The sequence below is a fragment of the Anas platyrhynchos genome, chromosome 4 (genome assembly GCF_047663525.1).
Source record: "Anas platyrhynchos isolate ZD024472 breed Pekin duck chromosome 4, IASCAAS_PekinDuck_T2T, whole genome shotgun sequence".
NCBI classification, from domain to species: Eukaryota; Metazoa; Chordata; class Aves; order Anseriformes; family Anatidae; genus Anas; species Anas platyrhynchos.
In genome coordinates this window covers 55,455,963-55,475,674 of record NC_092590.1, presented here as the reverse complement: position 1 = coordinate 55,475,674, position 19,712 = coordinate 55,455,963, and the positions used below count along the sequence as shown (strand labels likewise).

At 40.8% G+C, this 19,712-nt stretch overlaps 1 protein-coding gene across 34 annotated transcripts in view; it reads right to left on the bottom strand.

Annotated features, from left to right (window-relative positions):
• The window catches only part of APBB2 (amyloid beta precursor protein binding family B member 2), a 159,324-nt gene that overhangs the window by 47,157 nt on the left and 92,455 nt on the right, over positions 1-19,712 (bottom strand). For 19 of the 34 annotated variants that reach the window (XM_072037674.1, XM_072037660.1, XM_072037668.1 and 16 more), the window contains 4 exons: positions 12,885-13,093; positions 8,858-8,920; positions 8,367-8,452; positions 8,198-8,258 (listed from right to left, as the gene is read on the bottom strand). In XM_072037674.1, coding sequence (XP_071893775.1) covers positions 8,198-8,258; positions 8,367-8,452; positions 8,858-8,920; positions 12,885-13,093 — 419 coding nt within the window. Of the gene's footprint in view, positions 1-8,197; positions 8,259-8,366; positions 8,453-8,857; positions 8,921-9,569; positions 9,654-9,884; positions 9,992-12,884; positions 13,094-19,712 lie in introns of those variants that run through there. The other 15 variants (XM_072037680.1, XM_072037683.1, XM_027457202.3 and 12 more) reach the window with 6 other exon arrangements.

Sequence of the window (19,712 nt, the reverse complement as noted above, 5' to 3'; positions counted from 1 at the left end):
GGTGGAATGCTGTGTTTTGGCTTAGGATGAGAAGAGTGCTGATAACACCCCGATGCTTTAATTGTTGCAGAGCAGTGCTTATACTAAGCCAAGGACATCTCAGCCTTTTGCTCTGTCCTGCCAACGGGCAGGCTGGGGGTGCAGTAAGAGCTGGGAGGGGACAGACCCAGGACAGGTGACCCAAACTAGCCAAAGGGGTATTCCATACCATCTGACGTCATGCTAAACAATATATAGGGGTGGCTAGCCGGGGGGAGGGGGCCGGACTGCTCGGGGTTAGGCTGGGCATCGGTCAGCGGGTGGTGAGCAATTGCATTGTGCATCACTTGTTTGTACATACTATTATTACTTTCATATTATCACTATTGTATCATTATTATTATTATTGTTATTATTATTTTTGTTATTATTATTTTTCCCTGTCTTATTAAACTGTCTTTATCTCAACTCACGGGCTTCACTTTCCATTTCTCTCCCCCGTCCCAGAGAGGGAGGGGGGAGGGTGAGCGAACGGCTGCGTGGTGTTTAGCTGCCGGCCGGGTTAAACCACGACAGTCTTTTTGGCGCCCAACGTGGGGCCCGAAAGGTTGAGATAACGGCAGATCTGATCAGAGTGTGTTAAACTAAAATTGGTGTAAGAATTAGACCTGCTTAATAGTCACCTGTCATGATGCTGATTGCTTTAATCTCAACTCTGCTGCGCCTGTTTTCCAAATTGAGTATTATAGTACATTATTTTCCGTATTTGCTCTCTGTCGTGTTGTTTATCCTCTCCGGGCCCTGGTTTCAGATCATTATGGTACTGAGTGTTATAGCAATGGCTTATGAGACGATAAGATATCTGGTCATGACTCTAACTTGGTATTTATACTCAGTAACATCGTGGACTCTGTACTTTGGAAACAGTATCTTGGGAACTATTAGCAATTATACCTATTGTTTTTCTCCACTAGAGAGTCAATCTGTGGAGGGAAAAGGGGAAGATAATTTTTCTTACTTGATTACTCTCCCTTTCTCCTTCACCACCCCTGTATCCTCCTGGATCACTCTGCCTTCCTCCTTCACCACCCTCTTATCCCCTGAGCTTGTCAAAATAGCTCTCCAAGATATTGAATATTATTGGGATACTCGGAATACCATAGTCTTGTTGTTCTGCCTCATGAATGCACTTCAGATTCTGCTTAAAGTTAAACAACTACTTGGGGAGCTCATCTGGAGATCTGCCCGGAGGCTTTTTTTTTTTTTTTTTTTTTTTTTTTTTTTTTTTTTGAGATAAAGAAAAGACTGTCGTGGTTTAACCCGGCCGGCAGCTAAACACCACGCAGCCGTTCGCTCACCCTCCCCCCTCCCTCTCTGGGACGGGGGAGAGAAATGGAAAGTGAAGCCCGTGAGTTGAGATAAAGACAGTTTAATAAGACAGGGAAAAATAATAATAACAAAAATAATAATAACAATAATAATAATAATGATACAATAGTGATAATATGAAAGTAATAATAGTATGTACAAACAAGTGATGCACAATGCAATTGCTCACCACCCGCTGACCGATGCCCAGCCTAACCCCGAGCAGTCCGGCCCCCTCCCCCCGGCTAGCCACCCCTATATATTGTTTAGCATGACGTCAGATGGTATGGAATACCCCTTTGGCTAGTTTGGGTCACCTGTCCTGGGTCTGTCCCCTCCCAGCTCTTACTGCACCCCCAGCCTGCCCGTTGGCAGGACAGAGCAAAAGGCTGAGATGTCCTTGGCTTAGTATAAGCACTGCTCTGCAACAATTAAAGCATCGGGGTGTTATCAGCACTCTTCTCATCCTAAGCCAAAACACAGCATTCCACCAGCTACTAGGAAGAAAATTAATTCTGTTCTAACTGAAACCAGGACAGGATATATAAGTCAGTGAAGTTCAATCACTGCTGATTGATTTCACTCTTTTATTTGAAAGTGACTGAAATGAAAATGAATCCCAAGTCCAGAAATCTTGATTCCCAAACCCTGGTGGGCTTCCCATGTCTGAAGACCCATTCACTGTCCCACTGCCTCCCTGCAGCACTGCAGAGCTATCATCCTAAAGTATATGGAATATTGCATACCTGAAGACGTAGAGACGTGGCACCACAACGTATTGCATATCTCATGCTTTTACAACTTCTAAGTGGTAAATATTGCCTCCTACTCCCTTTTCTCTTTGCTGAAATGCAAGAAATGCTGGCACCCAAGACCTCTGCTCCTATAAAGTACAATCTAGAGCTAGAACTAATACCAAAATAAAAATGCACACAGGTTAGAACTATCTAAATATTGCTCTGTCATTCGACACAATGTTGCATTTAAATTGATTTTTAAATTAACTTCCTCCATAAATCTAGCTTTCAGCAAGTCCACTATAGACAAATAACCCACCAAAGTTTTACCATGCTGTTTTCAAACTGTGTATAAATAATATATATTGTGTATATACATAACATACATAAATATGTAATGCATATGGATATATAATATCTCAATATGCACTCTGTGTTTTTTCATTAAAAATCTATGCAACTTAGTGATAAAGTTTGTGACACTGCAGACAAGCACGGGCTGCTTTCCCTGAGCCGCCCTCAACTGGCAAGCTAATATAAATAATTGAAGAGAAGCACAAAAATATCATCTGATCAGTTCATTTTGTAGCAGCAATGTGATGAACAGATATTCCAGAGGCAGTTCACGATCAACAGTCTCTTCTAAAACTGGAGCTGGTAGAGGCTATATATTGTTTTAGAGGTAAAATAATCGGTCTCCAGTGGGGAGTATGAAGGGCTGCAAGCTGTGATTACTTCAGCAGTGTATTAACAAAGCAATAGCAGCAGAGGCTGAGCTAAACGGGGAGCTTCCCGCACACCAAATCCATCGATCTGCAGAACAGCAAGAGGAGCTTTCTGCCATGGGACGTAAGTATGATGAAGATTGCTTCTTCCCCCAGTTTCTGCCCATTCCCAAGGACTCCTTATCAGTCACGCATACAGCACTGCTGGCCCAGGAAGAGTTGATACTGTGCTGTGCCACAGAGCACTGAGCAAACTGTGATTAATTAAAAATAAGATAAAATAAGAAACATTAAAATAAAACCCACAACACTTATGTCATTGCTTCAAGGGAAAAGTATAATTTGAGACAAAAGGGTTCTCGTATTTTAGCTTCTCTTTTCCCACTCCTGTAGAAACCCAGCAGTGCAAACCTTTCGTCCATTGTATCTCAATAAATAAAACACTGATGAAGTCCCCAAATTCAAGACATTATTATTGCTCTACAAACTTGGAGACTTACAGTAAATTTTGAAGCATCTTCCATTCTTGCTCCCATGAGGAATGGCTTTGTGATACCTTTTTCTAAGAAAGGCTTCAAGAAAATCTTTCCCTACACATCTCTTCTGCTGCTCAGTCACCCATGTCCTGATCTGCCACAGCAGACTCATATCTAATTACATCTTAGAGAGAAGCTGGATTTCTAGGAGTGAAAGACATCCAACATTTTTGCAGGATCTAACAATAAATCTCATAGTCCTGAAGGGCTCAAGAAATTAAATTATATTATCCCAGATATTTATATTATACATATATTATAATAAATAAGCAGATTGTAGCTATGTATACCACTAACAAGCCAGTCGACGAGATTTGGGTACAACCATGTCTTCCTCTTTCTGGGGCTAATCTTTGTGTTTGATTATAACTAACACCCCATTTTGGGACAAGAGGGAAGAAAATATCCTATAGATGGAAATCCATATTATGATGGATGCCACATCATAACATTATCACTTATAACCTCACCTAATGACACAGTAGATGTTAGTAGTATTTATTAAGACTTCATTTCCAAATTACCATTCTTCCCTCTGAAAGTCTTAAATAGGCCAATACCAAAAGGAAAAAAAACAAATGAAAGTACTTAAATCTTATTCTAGTTCTTCTGATTTAAAACATTCCCAAATATCATTTAAGGAAGATCCATGAGCACCAAATATAGTCTTTTTTCCTGCATTTTGAGCAACCATTTTTATGCTATTTCATGAACAACAGGAAAAATCAAAAACAAACAAAAAAAACACCTGCCTTTCAGTCTTTTCAATGTCCTTAGGTGTTCTTTGGGCTAACCCCCCAAATACAAATTTCTGCTGTTTACAAGAAAATTTCATCTGCCAGCAAAAATACTTGAAAAAATAAGGCTCGCCCCCATGCCCAAGTGATATTGAAATCGAGAACTTTTCTTCCATGGCCTCATCTGACGATCACTTATAAATACTGCCTGTAACTATGGCTTAAGTTGCAAGGAAAGGGATTACAGGCAGAAGCTGAAAAAGTAAATGGAATTGCATATCAAGAATTTTCCAGTAGGGAGGGTGGCTATTTTAGATCTCCTCTACAAGGTTTTGGAAAAAAGTCCATCCGAAGTTACAAACCTGATCAGCTGTACTTAAAGGCAGCAGCTCTTTGTTTTCTGCAATACTCAAGGAAACAAGCACTCGTATTATAGGAAGATAGCAACCCCAGATTTTAGTTGAGATGGACTAAATCAAAGCTTTTTGTAGAGTTTCATGTGCTCACGAGAAGTTCATATACAGGACTGTGGAACTACTGGAAGAGCACTGAATGCTCCCTGTTTGTACCAACAATTTTAGAAGCTACTCTGAATTTGAGAGAGAATTACAGACTTTAAAGTGGAAGGATTATCTTTTCTTGTAATTACTTGACAGGACAGAAACTACTGCTCTTTGGTTAAGTCTTCACTTGGACGAGAAATCAGACTCATCTCCATCCTTAAGGAGACAGTCAGACTGCTAAAAGTCCTGTGTCTAGCCAGGATGTTTGCTTCTGGAAAAGATGAGAATCAAGCAAACACAGGGTGTCTCAAAACCACACGTACCTACCTCCACAGCAAGAGAAGCAGCACAGAGATGGAAATTAATTCTTTGGGGGCCACTTAGTATTTTGTAAAAAATATTTCAATAGTACTATTTACAGGCTGCTTTCAGGACAGCCACAAGTAGCGTGACAAGACACCTTGTCAGAAACGTCCCTTGCATCACTGCAAAAGGCCCAACTGGTTAATCCTTAGTGCTCAGGAAATGCATAGGAGTTCATCACCAACTCATTTTCTGGATCTTCAACTGAATTGTCATTCACCTGCAGATAAGTCATCAAATTTAAATACCTGACATCAGCATCTTCTACCTCTGCCCAACTCAGAAATGATGTCCTCTTCCTTTCTTTTGAACCACTGAACATTTACTGATTTCTAAATTAGAAAACAGACTTTTGGAGCAATCACTTAGTACTTCAGCAGGTATAAATACTTCTTCCATTTCTTAGACATCAATACATAGCTACTCTAAAATGGCAAAGCTGGGAAGCAGAGCCCTGCTGAACAAGCTAACGTAGACTGGGAATTTGAAAATCCATACAGAAAGACTACATTAAGCCTAAGCAGAAAACCACATTTGAATGGAAAAAATAAAAGCAAGTCCAAATGTCAGGCCAATTCTGTTCAGATTTCAGAGAAATTGAGTCCCACTGCTCTTCCATCTTCCACCCCCTCCCTGAGGATGGAGACAGATTTCCCAGGAGGTTCAGTTTCTTTGCACCACCACAACGAAAAATTTAGCATCTTTCTACTCTTTTACACACAGCCATCATATTTTACAGCACTGTAAAAAGAGACAGGCCAGAGAAGTTTACAGTCCAGGACTGGGAAAAGTATCTTTTTACCTCCCTTGAAACTCAATTAGGAAGGCACAGGTTTCTCTATAAATTAACTAGGAAGGTTATGATCTGTCTCCTGGGAAGCACCAATTCAAAATTCATTTCCAGTTGTGCATGTTTCACATGCAGAATTAGTATCCCTGTCAAGTGCAATGAGCCATCTCTTCAAGAAATTCCTACCAAAATAAATCACTGAAATCGAGAAGCTGGATGTAATCATCCTCCCCTTCCTCCCCCTTCCCCTTCTCTTTTATGGTCTTGTGCAGACAACCTGCACCAAATGCCAAGGATCTGAAGCTGAGAACTGTACCTTGAATGCATGATATACAGGGAAATGTTTGTTTATGCACAACTTTGAATGCCTGACTGCATCACTGCATAAATCCTTTTTCTTACGGGATCTGTGTGAATTCTACGACACACTTTTCTTAACCCTGACATTTTTGCAGTGCTAAAATCTTTAGTCTCTGGGGAAGGTAACTACCTGAGCTTTCCACAAGGTGGCACAGTTCCCTTTGCTGAAAGATAACATTACTCAGTGCCACTGAGGGAATTATTTTTTTTTTTTTTAATGTACAGGCCATTACCATGAATAGATTTAAAATCTCCAAAATATCTCTAACAAGGATCGTTTTAACAAATTCTTCCAATAGAGAGATTAATGAGTTCAAAAAGCTTCTTTCTAGGCTGTAATGAAAGAAAAAAAATCCGTGCTTGCTAATACAGCTAAGGCAAGCCACGTGGCAGAGGAGAGGCTAAAATTCTGCTTTATACAAGTGTCAGGGCACCAGTTTCAAATCTTATCACACTTTTTACTCACAATATTTTGGGTACAGTGGGCTAGCAAGGAATTCACCTACCACACACACCTTTACCATCCGCGTGACCACTGAAGATCCCACCGGTAATGGGATCTCCCTCTTGTTTCCTGACCATCTCCCATCCCTGCCAAGTATGGTTATGCAGCAGCTGCTTGTCTTTGAGTCAAGAGATTTGGGAAAACATAAAATACATGTGTAATTCCTCCTCTATTTCTCATCTTGCTCCTCTCAGTCAGTTCTCCTGTGAATGTTTCAGTGTTCAGCTATTACTCATTTAAGTGTCATCAGCATGGTTTGGCCTAAACAGGAAAAACAAACAGCTGATAACAGACAAGCTTTTGGCTTCAACCCGTTTCACAGATACTGGATGGGTGTCAGTTCCATAACTCTTGGAGTTAAATTGCTAGCCACACAGGGAGGGAGATGCCAACATGAGTATTCCTTGTCCACACGAGCACTGCCACAGTCCTCCATGCAGGACAGGCTCCCTAATCCTACCTAGCACCTGGTAAAGAATCAGACTTAGCAGAATACTGTCTCCCTGCAACGCTTTCCACACCCTAAGACTTATCTTTTAAGGGACAGCTTCCTGGTTCTGAGGACTGCTACCTAACGCTCATCACTCCCCCACTCCATTACCGTGCCTGTCATTATAAGGAGCGCAGCTGAAACCTTGCTTTTTAACTGCCAGCCTGCCAAGCGGAGCACGCTTATTTACATCTGATTTAAACATCACAAGCCAAATAATCAAGATGACAAAGACGTTTAAGTGCCCTGATCAATCTGTTTTCTCTCCTAAAATATATCATTAATGCTATTATAATTATTAAATCTGTTGCATACATACTGTCTTTCTGCATATAAGCAGCTTCTGCTCCTGTCAGTCACTGCAGTTACATGGCACAGCCAAAACACTTATTGAAATTACTTGGATTTCCAATTATAGCAATTCACATACATCCTTAAAAATGGATGCAAGCACATGGCAAAACTGTCAACAAGACAAATCTGGAGATATGTATGCAAGCACTCAAGACCTTCTGCTACTTCTTTCCCCTCAAAAAGTTTAGATTACATCAGTAAAGGCCCTGATTTAATTATGGTACTTGCTCACATAGTGGTCTCATTTTTCTTCACAAATTTTATCCTCAAACTAAATTGCATTCTCTGTTCTCTAAAATACAAAGTTCCTTGTTTTAAAAAAGCAGATTCCCTGTTACTAGCTGAGAATTTGAGAAGCCACATGAACAAGGGTATTTAAAAGGGGGATAGACTTCAGAATACAGAACAAATGCTGTCATGGAAAGCCCCAGGAAGCTATCCAGCCATGATAAACTACAGATCCCTCTCGTATTTAGGACAGAAGACTTGCTTGGTTGTGCAAGAGGTCATTTCTTACTTCTGGACAGTAGAATCTCCAGCTGTAACACTGTCACACTTTCCTGGCCAAACTGAATGAAGCAAATCTGCAAATTTCTTTGATGGAGTAAGTCTGGAGTGGTCAGTCTACATTGTGCCAAAAGAAGGAGTGTATTTAACTTCGCAACCAAGGAGACATTCTGCAGCATGGAAGTTATGTTCACAATTGCAAATTTTTAATCATTATGCCATTTCGTGTATCTTGTTACAGACCTTGGCTTCTGGATCACTGTTGATGCTACAAGAATCATCATCATCAGACTGAGGAGCATTTCTGTTACAGAAAAAAAATAAAAATCAACCTTAAAATCACAAAAAAAAAAAAATACAGCAAAGCACGAGATAGATCTAGTCATTCCAGAGACTTCTGAAGTCACTGTACCTGAGCTTCAAGGAGGCATAGCGCAACGTTGCTCCTTCAAACTCCTTCAGACTTGGGTCTGGGTTCACAGTGGCTGCATGCAGATCCTAGAGATAAAGGTAGCATTGTCAGCATAGTATTAAGGACACCACCACGTTAGTTCTTATTTCAAAGGGAAATTAAATCCTCCCTGCAAAGAAGCGATAGTATTTCTGGCTGAAGTTGAAAAGAGGCATGCATACATAGTCTCAAGCTGCATTTCATTCAGTGCAGGCATCTTATTCATTACTTATGGCAGTTGCCCTGCAAGTTTAGACTGAATCCATTCCAAGTGGAAAGATCAGAAAAAGCAGCATGTTTGTGAGCTAGACATCCCTAGCAGTACCCCCATTCACTTCAGCCTAGGTTATGAATGACATTCATGGAAAAATAAAAGGGGAAAAAACAGCCACTGCCATGCAAAAAACAAGGGTAATAGTATTAAAGGTTCTAAAATCTGACAATATACTTGCCTTCCAAATGTCACTATTAATCTTTCCCCCATTCAGTACAGCAAAATCACTCCATGGCTGTTTCTAGACACATAATTATTCACACAGGAAGAAGCACATTGATAAAAAAAAAAAAAAAGAAAAAAGAAAAAGAAAAAAAACACAAGACACTGTTGTTAGCATTGATATTTACAGGATGGGTTAGGGAACAGATCACCTCAAACTTCAGCTAATTACTGTATCGTGGCATTTGGAGGAAAGGGGAGAGAAGACATGCCTCTAACAGTTACTTACCAAAACAAATGATTAAAACAAGGGAAGTTAATATAAATTAGGAACGGACAATGAAATTACTCTTTAACTATGATCTTAAAAAGCAAGCAAAATGAATCTGAATATGAATGTTGGCCACAGCTGCTACAGCCTTTGATAAACAGCAATTAAGGGGAAACATTAGGATTTCCATTTGATTGGCACATTTGTTAAAAGACTAACACTACTGGAACTAGGTATACTGAAACACAACGATATATACAAGGATAAGGTACATACAAGGTAAAGATCAAATACTTTCTAGAGAAAAAGCACAAGAAATGGACAGCGAAGGGAAGGAGGATTAGTAAGGAGTACAGAGAGATGTCTGGCTGAAGAAATAGTTTTGTAAAGTCTACCGGCCTTTAAAAACAAAAACAGAACCAGTAAAAAACAAGCAAAAAAGAAACAAACCACCCACCCTCTCGTTTTCCATTCAACTTTCTAAAAGGTTTTGGAGGCCTTCACTGGTGCAGTCAAGAGAGAGGAGCGGGTTTAGCCCTACAGCAACCTGAGGTTTGTCCTCTGCAAAGCCTGGCAGGAGCAGCTGGTGGTGGAGCTGTCCCTCTGCTTCCCCATAGGGACAGGGACCCCAGAGTCCTGAACAAGAGCCAGGTGGGACAGGAGATTTCGGTGCTGAGACGCCCCTCTTGGCAGCTCCCCAAACCCCCAACTACTCACTGCTTAAGCCCTCTCAAGATGAGCCCTCCAGGTTGCCCAGCTCTGAGCCCCTCACCTCAGAAGTGTTTTCAGGATGTCCCCACTGGAGCAATTATTTGTGAAAAACAGTTCCCATCAGTAACTCTGCCTGAGCACACCTCTGAATTGCTTAACAGCTGTTAGCTTTTCCTACCAAGCCCCTCATTTTTAATTATTAGCTGCTAGCAGCTACATTACCTACGGAAGAGCTCCTACAGGTGATGCAGGCCTGTGATGAGTCAGCCTTTAAGAAGACACAGCTACCATCACCAAATGGGGCCGGGACCTCAAAGAAGCTCTTACTGGATTACCACATGTGTCAAAGGAAGAAAAGTTTCTGTTTGCCATATCATTTGAGAGACAGGGACACGAAGTTCAAAATAAAAAAAAAAAAGAAAAAGAAGGAACAAGACAAAGCGTGAAAATAACATTAGTCTGGGGAAAAAAAAGAAAAAAAAAAGAAAAAAAGTGTTTCTAAATGTTTATTTGACAAACCCAAAAGCTGAAATAGCCCAAATAAACTCATCTCGGGTCTAGCACATGATGCTTCACAGAAAAATGTGAAAAGGATAAAAAGACTTTTAGGGACTCATGGAAGCCTGCTGGGACAGGTAAGAAGCGCTACCCATGCTTCGATCCTAGATTATACTTTTCCATCCCTCTAACACCTCAGTTTCCCCAGCCTTTTCAGAAGAAAACAACACAAATACCAGCACATGGGAACGAGCTACAGCAGCCCTCCCAAAGCACAGGCTTCCAACAGCTCTGTGGGAAGCAGCCGAGCACAGCTCCCGCGTGCTCCAACTTGGAGCTGGAGCCCGTCCACCACCGCTGCTGCTGCCAGTGGCAGCACCAGGATAAAGATGCTTGGGAGCCCCTATCCTAGACCAAAATCCGCATATTTTGTGACATGTCAGATCGGCCAGACCACAGATTTCCAGATTAATCCTATCAGTCTGCTGGTATTTTAGGGCAATGTTATCTTTGGTAATGGCCACGTCAAAAAAAAATAAATCAGTATCATTTAAATAATGGTATGTTAGAAGCTTATAAATGAATGCAAAACCCTCAAGAGACAAATGCTTCAGCCTATACCTACAATTTAAATAGCCATATGATATTATCATATTAATATAAGTATTAGAGACTTGCTTATTTTCTGCATCATCTTTTAAACTGCAGTGTATGGTTTTGATGCTGCCAAAGATCTGCAAATGCGTACAGCGTGGCTGGATCTGATTGTCCAGTGCATTAGCACTTCCACATCAAAACCTAAATGCGCCTATTATGTACTTGCACATACCACATTTTAGAATAACTCCTCAAATATATTATTTTATGCATCTGCACTGTATTAAAACCTATATTGTTACAATGCCTACGTTTTATACTCTTGATGGTAATGCTGGAAATTATTATTTATAGTGACAAACTTCTCTTTTTAAAGCAAACAAAATTATAAAAGGTTAAAGGTACATCTGCCACATTACTAGCAGGTCTGACATTTTCCTTGTAGAGACATTTTAAACAGGGGTAGAAAAATATTTCAAATGAATATATGCATTCTGCCTCTGCAGTTCTGCCAACTAAACTGATTTCTGGGGGCTCCTGAAAGACATCTCTAACTTACTGTAATTGAAGCCCTGTTGTCCATATCCTAGAGTACAAGAAAGTGGTGAAGTGGTGAAGTTATATCCCTCACTTAAACATTCCAGGAATTTATACTGGAAGAATGTGCAGCACTTTACTTTCAGCATTTCTGAGTGTTTTTCTTGTTTTCTACATGACTGATACAAATTGTTGTCTTTCTCCATGAACCTCTCTCAGAAATAATTTCCGATGTGTTTGGTGCACAGTGCATTTCACAGGAGCTCCACTGTGAACTGTAACTGAAATGTTGTGGTTGTTTGTAACCTTACGACTACCATTTATGAACATGTGGGAGCATTCCTTCTGAAATAAGGAACAAGAAGGTACATGTGTAAACCTATCTGGGATAAGGGTCAAGACTGTAATACACGCTTGGATGTCCTTAACTGCTCTTAGCTTTCATTTAAGCTATTTCGGTTCATGTATCAACAAAATCAAGAACAGAAGAAACGTCATATCTAAATACATTTAAAAATAAATAAAGACCAAGGATTGCCTGATCCAAAAACCAAAGCTAGTACAAAGACTTCCATTGATTCTGTAAAAACTGTGCACATTCTTCTGAAAGATTAGTTCAAAAAAGATGACATTTCAAAATGATTTGATAGTGTTAGTACTCCAGCCCACAAAAATCTTCCCAACTTACAAAACTAAAATGATAGCACTTTTTGAAGCACACTCTACTTTCTGAGGATTTATTTTATATTTCTACATATATGACATCAATCAACCTTCTGGATGGTGCCTACAAGGATTATTTTAAGAGGCTGTATCATCTATTGCTCTTTCAGCCCATGTGGAAGAAAAGAGCATGTTTCTTTCTGTTTTTAGTTAAAAGACTGACTGCAACACAGTGATCCACTTGTGCAGCTATTTTGTACTCATGGGAGTTAAGAGGCTTATACTTCAGAATATTTGATGTTTAGTTAATAAAAGCTACCCTGTAAAGGAACTGGTGTCTCAAATGATGACTCAGGTTATCTTTGTGTGCTACTCCTACCACGTGAAACAGAAAGATGCAATTACAAAGAGTCTGGCAAAAAAAGAAAAAGACTGCTATAATGTGCAAAAATTTTACGTATCCTGTACCCATATAATGGAGTAATGCTTCAGCACATGCTAGAGAACAACAATCATTTCACATCAATCACACACTAAGTAATTTATGTGAGATGTCTGATTTCATCCTACGCATCCAAGGTCTAGGATGCTCCATGAGGCACAGCTAGTACAAAATATACATCAATATATCAACAAATAGCTATGCTTTGGGATAATATCAGGCCCTGTGTTCTAAAGCTTACTTTAGGTAATGAACTGCTACTTCAAAAAATTATATCAATATTTTTTTATGCAGTATGCAGCACATAACAGGACAGTGTGTTACCTCAGTTTCTGGAGTAGGGGATGGAGTAATGGAGCCAAGGGATCCTTTCCGTGAGCCCTGGAGATCTGTTGGAATGGACACTGGACGTTGCCATTGAGTTGTTCCTGTTGGTATGTGCCAGTAGTAGATCCCAGCAATGTCATTGATCTTTTTCCAGCCAGGTGGTAAGTCTGGGTCTGTCTGAAATGATTGATCACTCCATATATCTGCTGGGAACAGCGAAAGAAAAAGGAAAAAAAAAAAGAATCAATGCTACGAAGATATGAGCTGTTTTTTCATGGGCTTTCTCTGTGATGCAAGCAACGCACAGCAGGTACTGCTGATTACTGCTCTTGTGAAAATGAACACCAGAAAAACTCACTGAATTATTGAGTCTCACAATATGGTAACAAAACCTGCATGGCTTCAATTAGCCTACAAAGAGAGGGAAATCTTACCAAAGAGCTATTCCAATACGGAGGTTACCTAATGCCATCAGATAAACTAGTTCTTCTAATAAGGTTTAGCTTCAACAACAAAACAACAAATAAAACAATAAAACAATTGGACAACTTGCACTGGCTTTACTTGCAACATCCAAGAAATTGCTTGCTCAAAACCACGTGAATAAAAGAACAGACTGATCATTTTACATACAACCATGACTGTCACAAACATACTGGTTTGAATTGGCTTTATAGTGGGGTAGGAAAAAAACAAAACTCACCAACAGTGCTAACACAGGGATGATAAACTGGGTTTTCTGGTGAATCTCCTGTTAACTTAAGAACATGCCAGCAATACTTATCATAACCAGAGACATTCCCAGAATAATATGGGTTTATAGATGCACGTAAGAGATGTCACCAGTAGAAAAAAAACAGTGCTTTTTAGAAAGGCAGGGGTATTGCCTGTGTGCACACCACAGGGACAATTGTCTTCTGAGGGCTATGTGCTCTTCAGAGGCTGGGAAGGGAGCCAGTGCTCTTCTAAACCTCACTGCTAAACTGCTTTGGAGGTGTCATTATGTTCAGTGCTATCAACCAGCTGCTATGCTGTACTCCAAGAACTGCCAAGCTGCAGGGAAAGACAAGTACCCTCCTGGACATTTCACCAGCACTCGAGCAGACATGACAAGAACTGATCCTGGCACTCTGAACTGAGCTATTGCGAGAAGAAAAAAAAAAAAAAAAAAAAAAGGAAAGAAAGAAAACACTATACCAAGGAGCAGTGGCTCATCTACTCCAGCAACTTTTCCAGCCTTCAAAGACAGTCCTTAAAACACACAGAGCGGAGGGCAGATGAATAACCTGACCAGGGGAAGATGTCCACCCCATCAGAAGCACTGGAATTTGTTTAGGAAATTGTTCTGAAGCTGATAGGATAAACACTCCATTATTTTGACTCATATGAAATTAATGGAAGCTAATGGAAGGTCAATAATTTGAAACTGATGGACAACACATTTTATGGAGTGTTTTCTTACATTATTGTGAAAAAAGAGCCAACAGGAAAAGACAAAAGAACATCTTAATATCTTCATTTATACAGTTTTATTTCTCTTCCATGTCTTTTTTGAATTAAAAGTTTCTTGTTAATCTGACCTCAAGTCTCTTAAGTGCTTTAGCACTTCTGTTGCCCATTGAATCCCTCTCATTTCTGCTATCCATATTTATGCACCTGCATGCACGCAAATGCCATGATAACTTGATCTGACTCTCACTTTAGGACACAACCCAGGTTATTTCTCCCACAAAGCCACTCACAGTTCTTAAGTCACTGATTTACGACTTCAAGACTAATCTTAGAAAGCTCTGCAGAGAAGAAACACGACAGCATCATTACACTTAAATTCAATAATGAGCCTCACAGACCACAATTCATGGCCCAGTATCTGAAAACAGTGACATTCGAATAATCAACTACAAAAACTCCCAAGTACAGTGAACACCCACTTCTATATGCCCCCCTCTATATTCTCTACTGCACTCACCCACGTAGTTCCTGACTCCAAGGTCTTACGTGCTCTAAAGCCCCATTCACCTTCAGTCTTGCATGTTTTATTTTTCCAGTCTAACAACTTACCTGCACTTTTCCCAACCACACAAAAATAAAAGCAAGACACTTTCAATAATTTGATCACATCAGGCAAAAAGTGACAGGTACAAATACTGAATGTCTAAATATCACACTGAAGTCTGTGTGGTGACATCTGCAAGTCCATGTACACGTGGGTAAATGTAAATAACCGGTTCATGGAATTACAAAATATCACAATAATGCCAGCGTTCACAAAACACGTATCAGGCCTTTCAGTGCATGCTGGAACAGGAAAATAATAAGTCTTTGTTATATAGAGAAGAGAATTTCAAATTAGTTCAGGTTCATATAGTTTATGGCATTAAACAATCATACTTCAGCATTGCCATGACATGAAATGCCTTCTCCTTGCTTTAATGTAGACACTGCTTCTGTCCCTGGCTTACAGACACGTGTGCACACGTATTTACAGATACAGTTAGCAAAGTGTTATGCTATGGATGCACTGAATTATTTATTTCAAACCAATCAACCACGGATGCAGAGGACACAACAAACTTGTTATAATAATTGTACCAGAAAGACCTAAACAAAATGATTTCAATTACTACAGCCCAGGACATTCAAAGAGCTGTATTTCCCACACAAAACCACGATGCAGTCTGTGGGTGAGACACTTGGTGCTCGTGTTGGGGTACTCCTCGTGCAGAGGTACTGGGCTGGGACCACACGCTGAACACGGCTGAACAGGACGAAGCCAGACCCGATGTGCTCACACTGAAACACCATTTGCCAAACCAGTCGGTTAAGGGAATAAAAACACAGACTAGAAAGCCTGCCTACTTCACTGCCTGCTCTCGGAGATGAAAGCATTCATCGTGCAAGTCAAAGGCAATGAACCACTGCAAGAGATGCAGCATGTGAGAGCTGGAAGTAAGAGTCAACATACAAATACAATCTGACAGGGCACTGTGGCACCAGAGACCTACTACAGGACACCCACACGTTTTCTGTCCTTCAATATAGAATTATAGGTAGTAAAATATTTTTTTTTTTCTCTGAAACTAAAGGACGTTGTTAAATAGCATGACATCGAGTCACAAAGCCTACTGTTTGTTGCATGGGCCACTGTAAGGATGGTTCCTTACCAGGGCACAGGGAACATGAAGGCACCATACTGATACCCTCCTACACCCAATGGTCCTTTCAGTTCCAATTTTCTTCAAAAGGGAAAGTGCCAGCCACAAGATGAGGGAGAAGGGAAGCAGGCATCTGTATCTACTCAAGCCAATTCTGTTCACTTTGCGCCAGACAACCTGCATGTAACAAACCCAAGAGAAAATATAATTGAACACCTTGGACTTCATCTGAAATTAAGAACTCCTCTTATGTCTCCAAGGTTTTGGAGCATAAAACATTAGATGGAAGCTGTTCCTTCTGGTCTGTGGATGACCAAGCCATACATGCTTCCTCAGTGGCAGATGATTTATGGCCATCAGGAACCCTCCTGCAATTCCTTCCCAGTCATTCCCAGGAGGTAAAGTTCTGCCTGGCATCTCCTGGCCTTTTCCGTGTTCTTCACTGATTAGCTGATGAAATAGTTCTGGCTGTGACTCCGTGTAGACTGCTGATATGAACTCTTATATCCTGATGACATATGGTACCATCATGCCTTCCAAAAGGCAGATGTGAGGCCAGGAAAGGTGGATGTACCCCCTCTAGAAAGACTTTTTGTGAAACCAATAACTGAAAAATTTCTGTACAACAGAAGCAGGCCTATCACAGTGAGAAACCAAAAGCACAGACATGCTCAAAGAAACAGGCCTGCGTGTGCTTTTTGAAAAGTGTTGTTGTTCTGATAATATGAAAAGCATGGCTTACAAAACAAAATTAGGATATAATTCAAGAAAATGTGTATCCGTTTGTACCATGGTTGGTTTATTTACCACGCATATTACAGAAGGCCAGGGTCTCCTGAAAGGCTATACCAGAAGAGGTTTCTTGCATGAAATGCATAGAGCAACGGGACTACGAAAAGCAATTCTGAAATAGAGTACGATAAAACCACTGTATCTGAACTGCAGGAAAAAAAAAAAAAAAAAAGATACTGAGATTAAGAACCTGGTTTCATATTACCTCTAGAGCTTGTCTCTCTACAGCAAGAAAGATTCAGATTCTGATCAGTGGAAAAGACCATTGCACAACCACACAAAAGGATGAGCTCTAAGCCATGCAGGTTCCCACAGGGCTGCAGATCTTTGAAAGCCAGTTTTTCTGGAGCACTTGGTGCACAGGGTGACTCCTCTGCCTGCATGCACACAGGTGATGAAGTCCAGTGTCAGCCCCAAAGGCAGGGGGCTAGAAGCTCCACGTGCACAGCTCAGCACAGCAGCAAGGACTTGTTCTCTTGCTGCAACTGTCTTGTCTAGTTTCACTCAAATAAATGCTTGTGTCTGAATTTTTGTCTGAATGGCTGAAGCAAGCTGCCTGTAATGAATAAAAAAAAACAGCCACCACCTAATACAGCCTTCATCCCGGTATCACTGTAACTGAGGAGTTCAGAAAAAAATCAAAAATACCAGGAAAATAAAGCCTGGTACACAAAAGGAAACCGCTACTTCAGCCGTTTGAAAGAACTAGCAGACACAAACCTCCGTAAAGACGAACACATTTAGCTGGTAATTCAGGCTAGGACAGCTTTGTGAACACATTTTGCATTCTGAAGAAGATACCATAAAGCCCATACAGTGTACCATACTGCTGCTTGTAACTCCCTTTCCCAAATGTCAGCCTCTGCCAGCTACCTGACAGCGAGCACTCAAATTCCACGCTGCAGCTCCGGATCAGGTACTAAGCCTGGCACAGCAACTAGAAAATGTAGGAATTGCATTGTTATTTCAAAGTAAAACTATTTTATGATCTGGTGCTGATCTAGGAAAACTGTGTTACGATACTGAAAAGAGATGGTAACGATATATTTTACTGAAGAGCACATGTGATTGGTGAGGAGGTTCTTCTGCAAAAGTAGGACTTTGATCATTTATTTCACTGCTGTTTCAGGGGAAGAAAGAATACTAATCAAACTGCTGCCACGACGAATCACTCTTTAGCCCTCATTCAATTACCGCAGCATTCAGCAAGATCCATCAGAGCAAACGTGCAGCATGCGAGGCCATCTATTTCTCCATCCTTTTGCAACGCCACAACCATGACTGTTCCCTCACAGCAGTCACCCCGTGTCACTCCAGGGCAGCGCTGACCGAGTGCAGGCCTTATCGGTGGCACCACGACAGATGCAAACAGTGCGCCCTGAACCTAAACGCAGCAGCCTCCCAGCTGCTGCTCCTGACTGCTGTCTGTGTGTCATTTGTGGATGTTTCACGATTAGAGAGGCTCAGTGCCATGCAGCAGGAGCAGCCTGTAACTAGTTCAGGCCTTCTCCTGCAGGCAGAGCTAGAAACCACTGCCAGGGGAGACCCAGGCCAGTCACTCAGAAAAAACACAGACTGGAAGAAATTGGCCAGAGCTCTGCAGAAAATTTCCAGAAGAGCAGGAATGCAAAGGTGCAGCACAATATTTGTTAATTAAAGAGTAAGCTGCGTTGAAGTTTTCATTTTATATATATATATCTCTAGGGGAACATTAGCTATACACCGGATTTCCTGTGGACCAAATTCTGCTACCCAGTAATCCAGTATCTCCATTGTCCCTTGTAAAGTTGGCATTTATCAGTATAAAACAAGCCAAGCACTCCACCCACTGCTGTCGTCAGTTGATTTATCACCAGTCCAGTACTGAAAATCGGGCTGTATGGCACTGTGTTTGTGCTAAATTAAATAAACCTGGATCTCTTCTTGACAAAGGCTAGAAATCCCACCTCATTTCAGTAGCAAATCTCAACACTCTTGGCTGGAAAAAAACAATCTAGCTCCTTCCCTTTGCAGAGATAAGGTAGAGGAAGATGCCTGGTGTATTTACAGGTTGCTTAGGCCTGGAAGAAAAAGATCGCATTTTGTGATACAAAGAAAAGCTGATAATTGATACCTCAAGGAAAAATGCACCAGCACGGGTACTGTACATGAACACAAAAAATAATTTAAAATAGATCAGAAGCACCTTTTCTGTTTTCCTTTAGATAAACTAATCAAAGGCTGATAAAAGCAGCAGCTTGGTGTTATCTCCACTTCAATGAGAACTTGGTGGTGATGACAAACACGGCGCAGTGGATGGAGACAAAAGTCAGTGACTAAATTTTTTTTAAGGGATTCGCTTCCATGGCCATCATCACTTGTACTTGGAAGCAGCTGATGATGTAAATGTAGTCTCCAGCTGATGCAAATGCAGCTCCACTGGAATCACGGGAAGGGCCTGATTTTCTGTCAGTCCTTTCACTGTGTGGCAGCTGAATGACCAAGGGAGACCACTTGCCAGCAAGACCCAACAATACCTGCAAGCACTTGATCCTCATTATCTAAATAGGTTAGGAAATAAAATACCCATACTGTGCGAAGATAAAGATGAGAGATCTCACTTTTCTCCTTTCAGAAAGTAGGTACGCTTGGTTTAGCTCTCTCAATTCGTGTTTTGTGTCTGCTCTTCCTAAAATAATCCTCCAAAGAAAAGGGATACCATCCAACTGCAGGACTTGATCTAGACTTTGATTCTCTCAAAAGCATATTTCCACATTGAGAAGTTAATTGAAAAGAAAAGGAGTGTTCAGTGTCCAGCCTGGAAGTACAATGGTCTAAACAGGGACATGGTCAGATTTCTCCAAATCGAGAAAAGTAATCTGGCCACCAGTAAATCCAC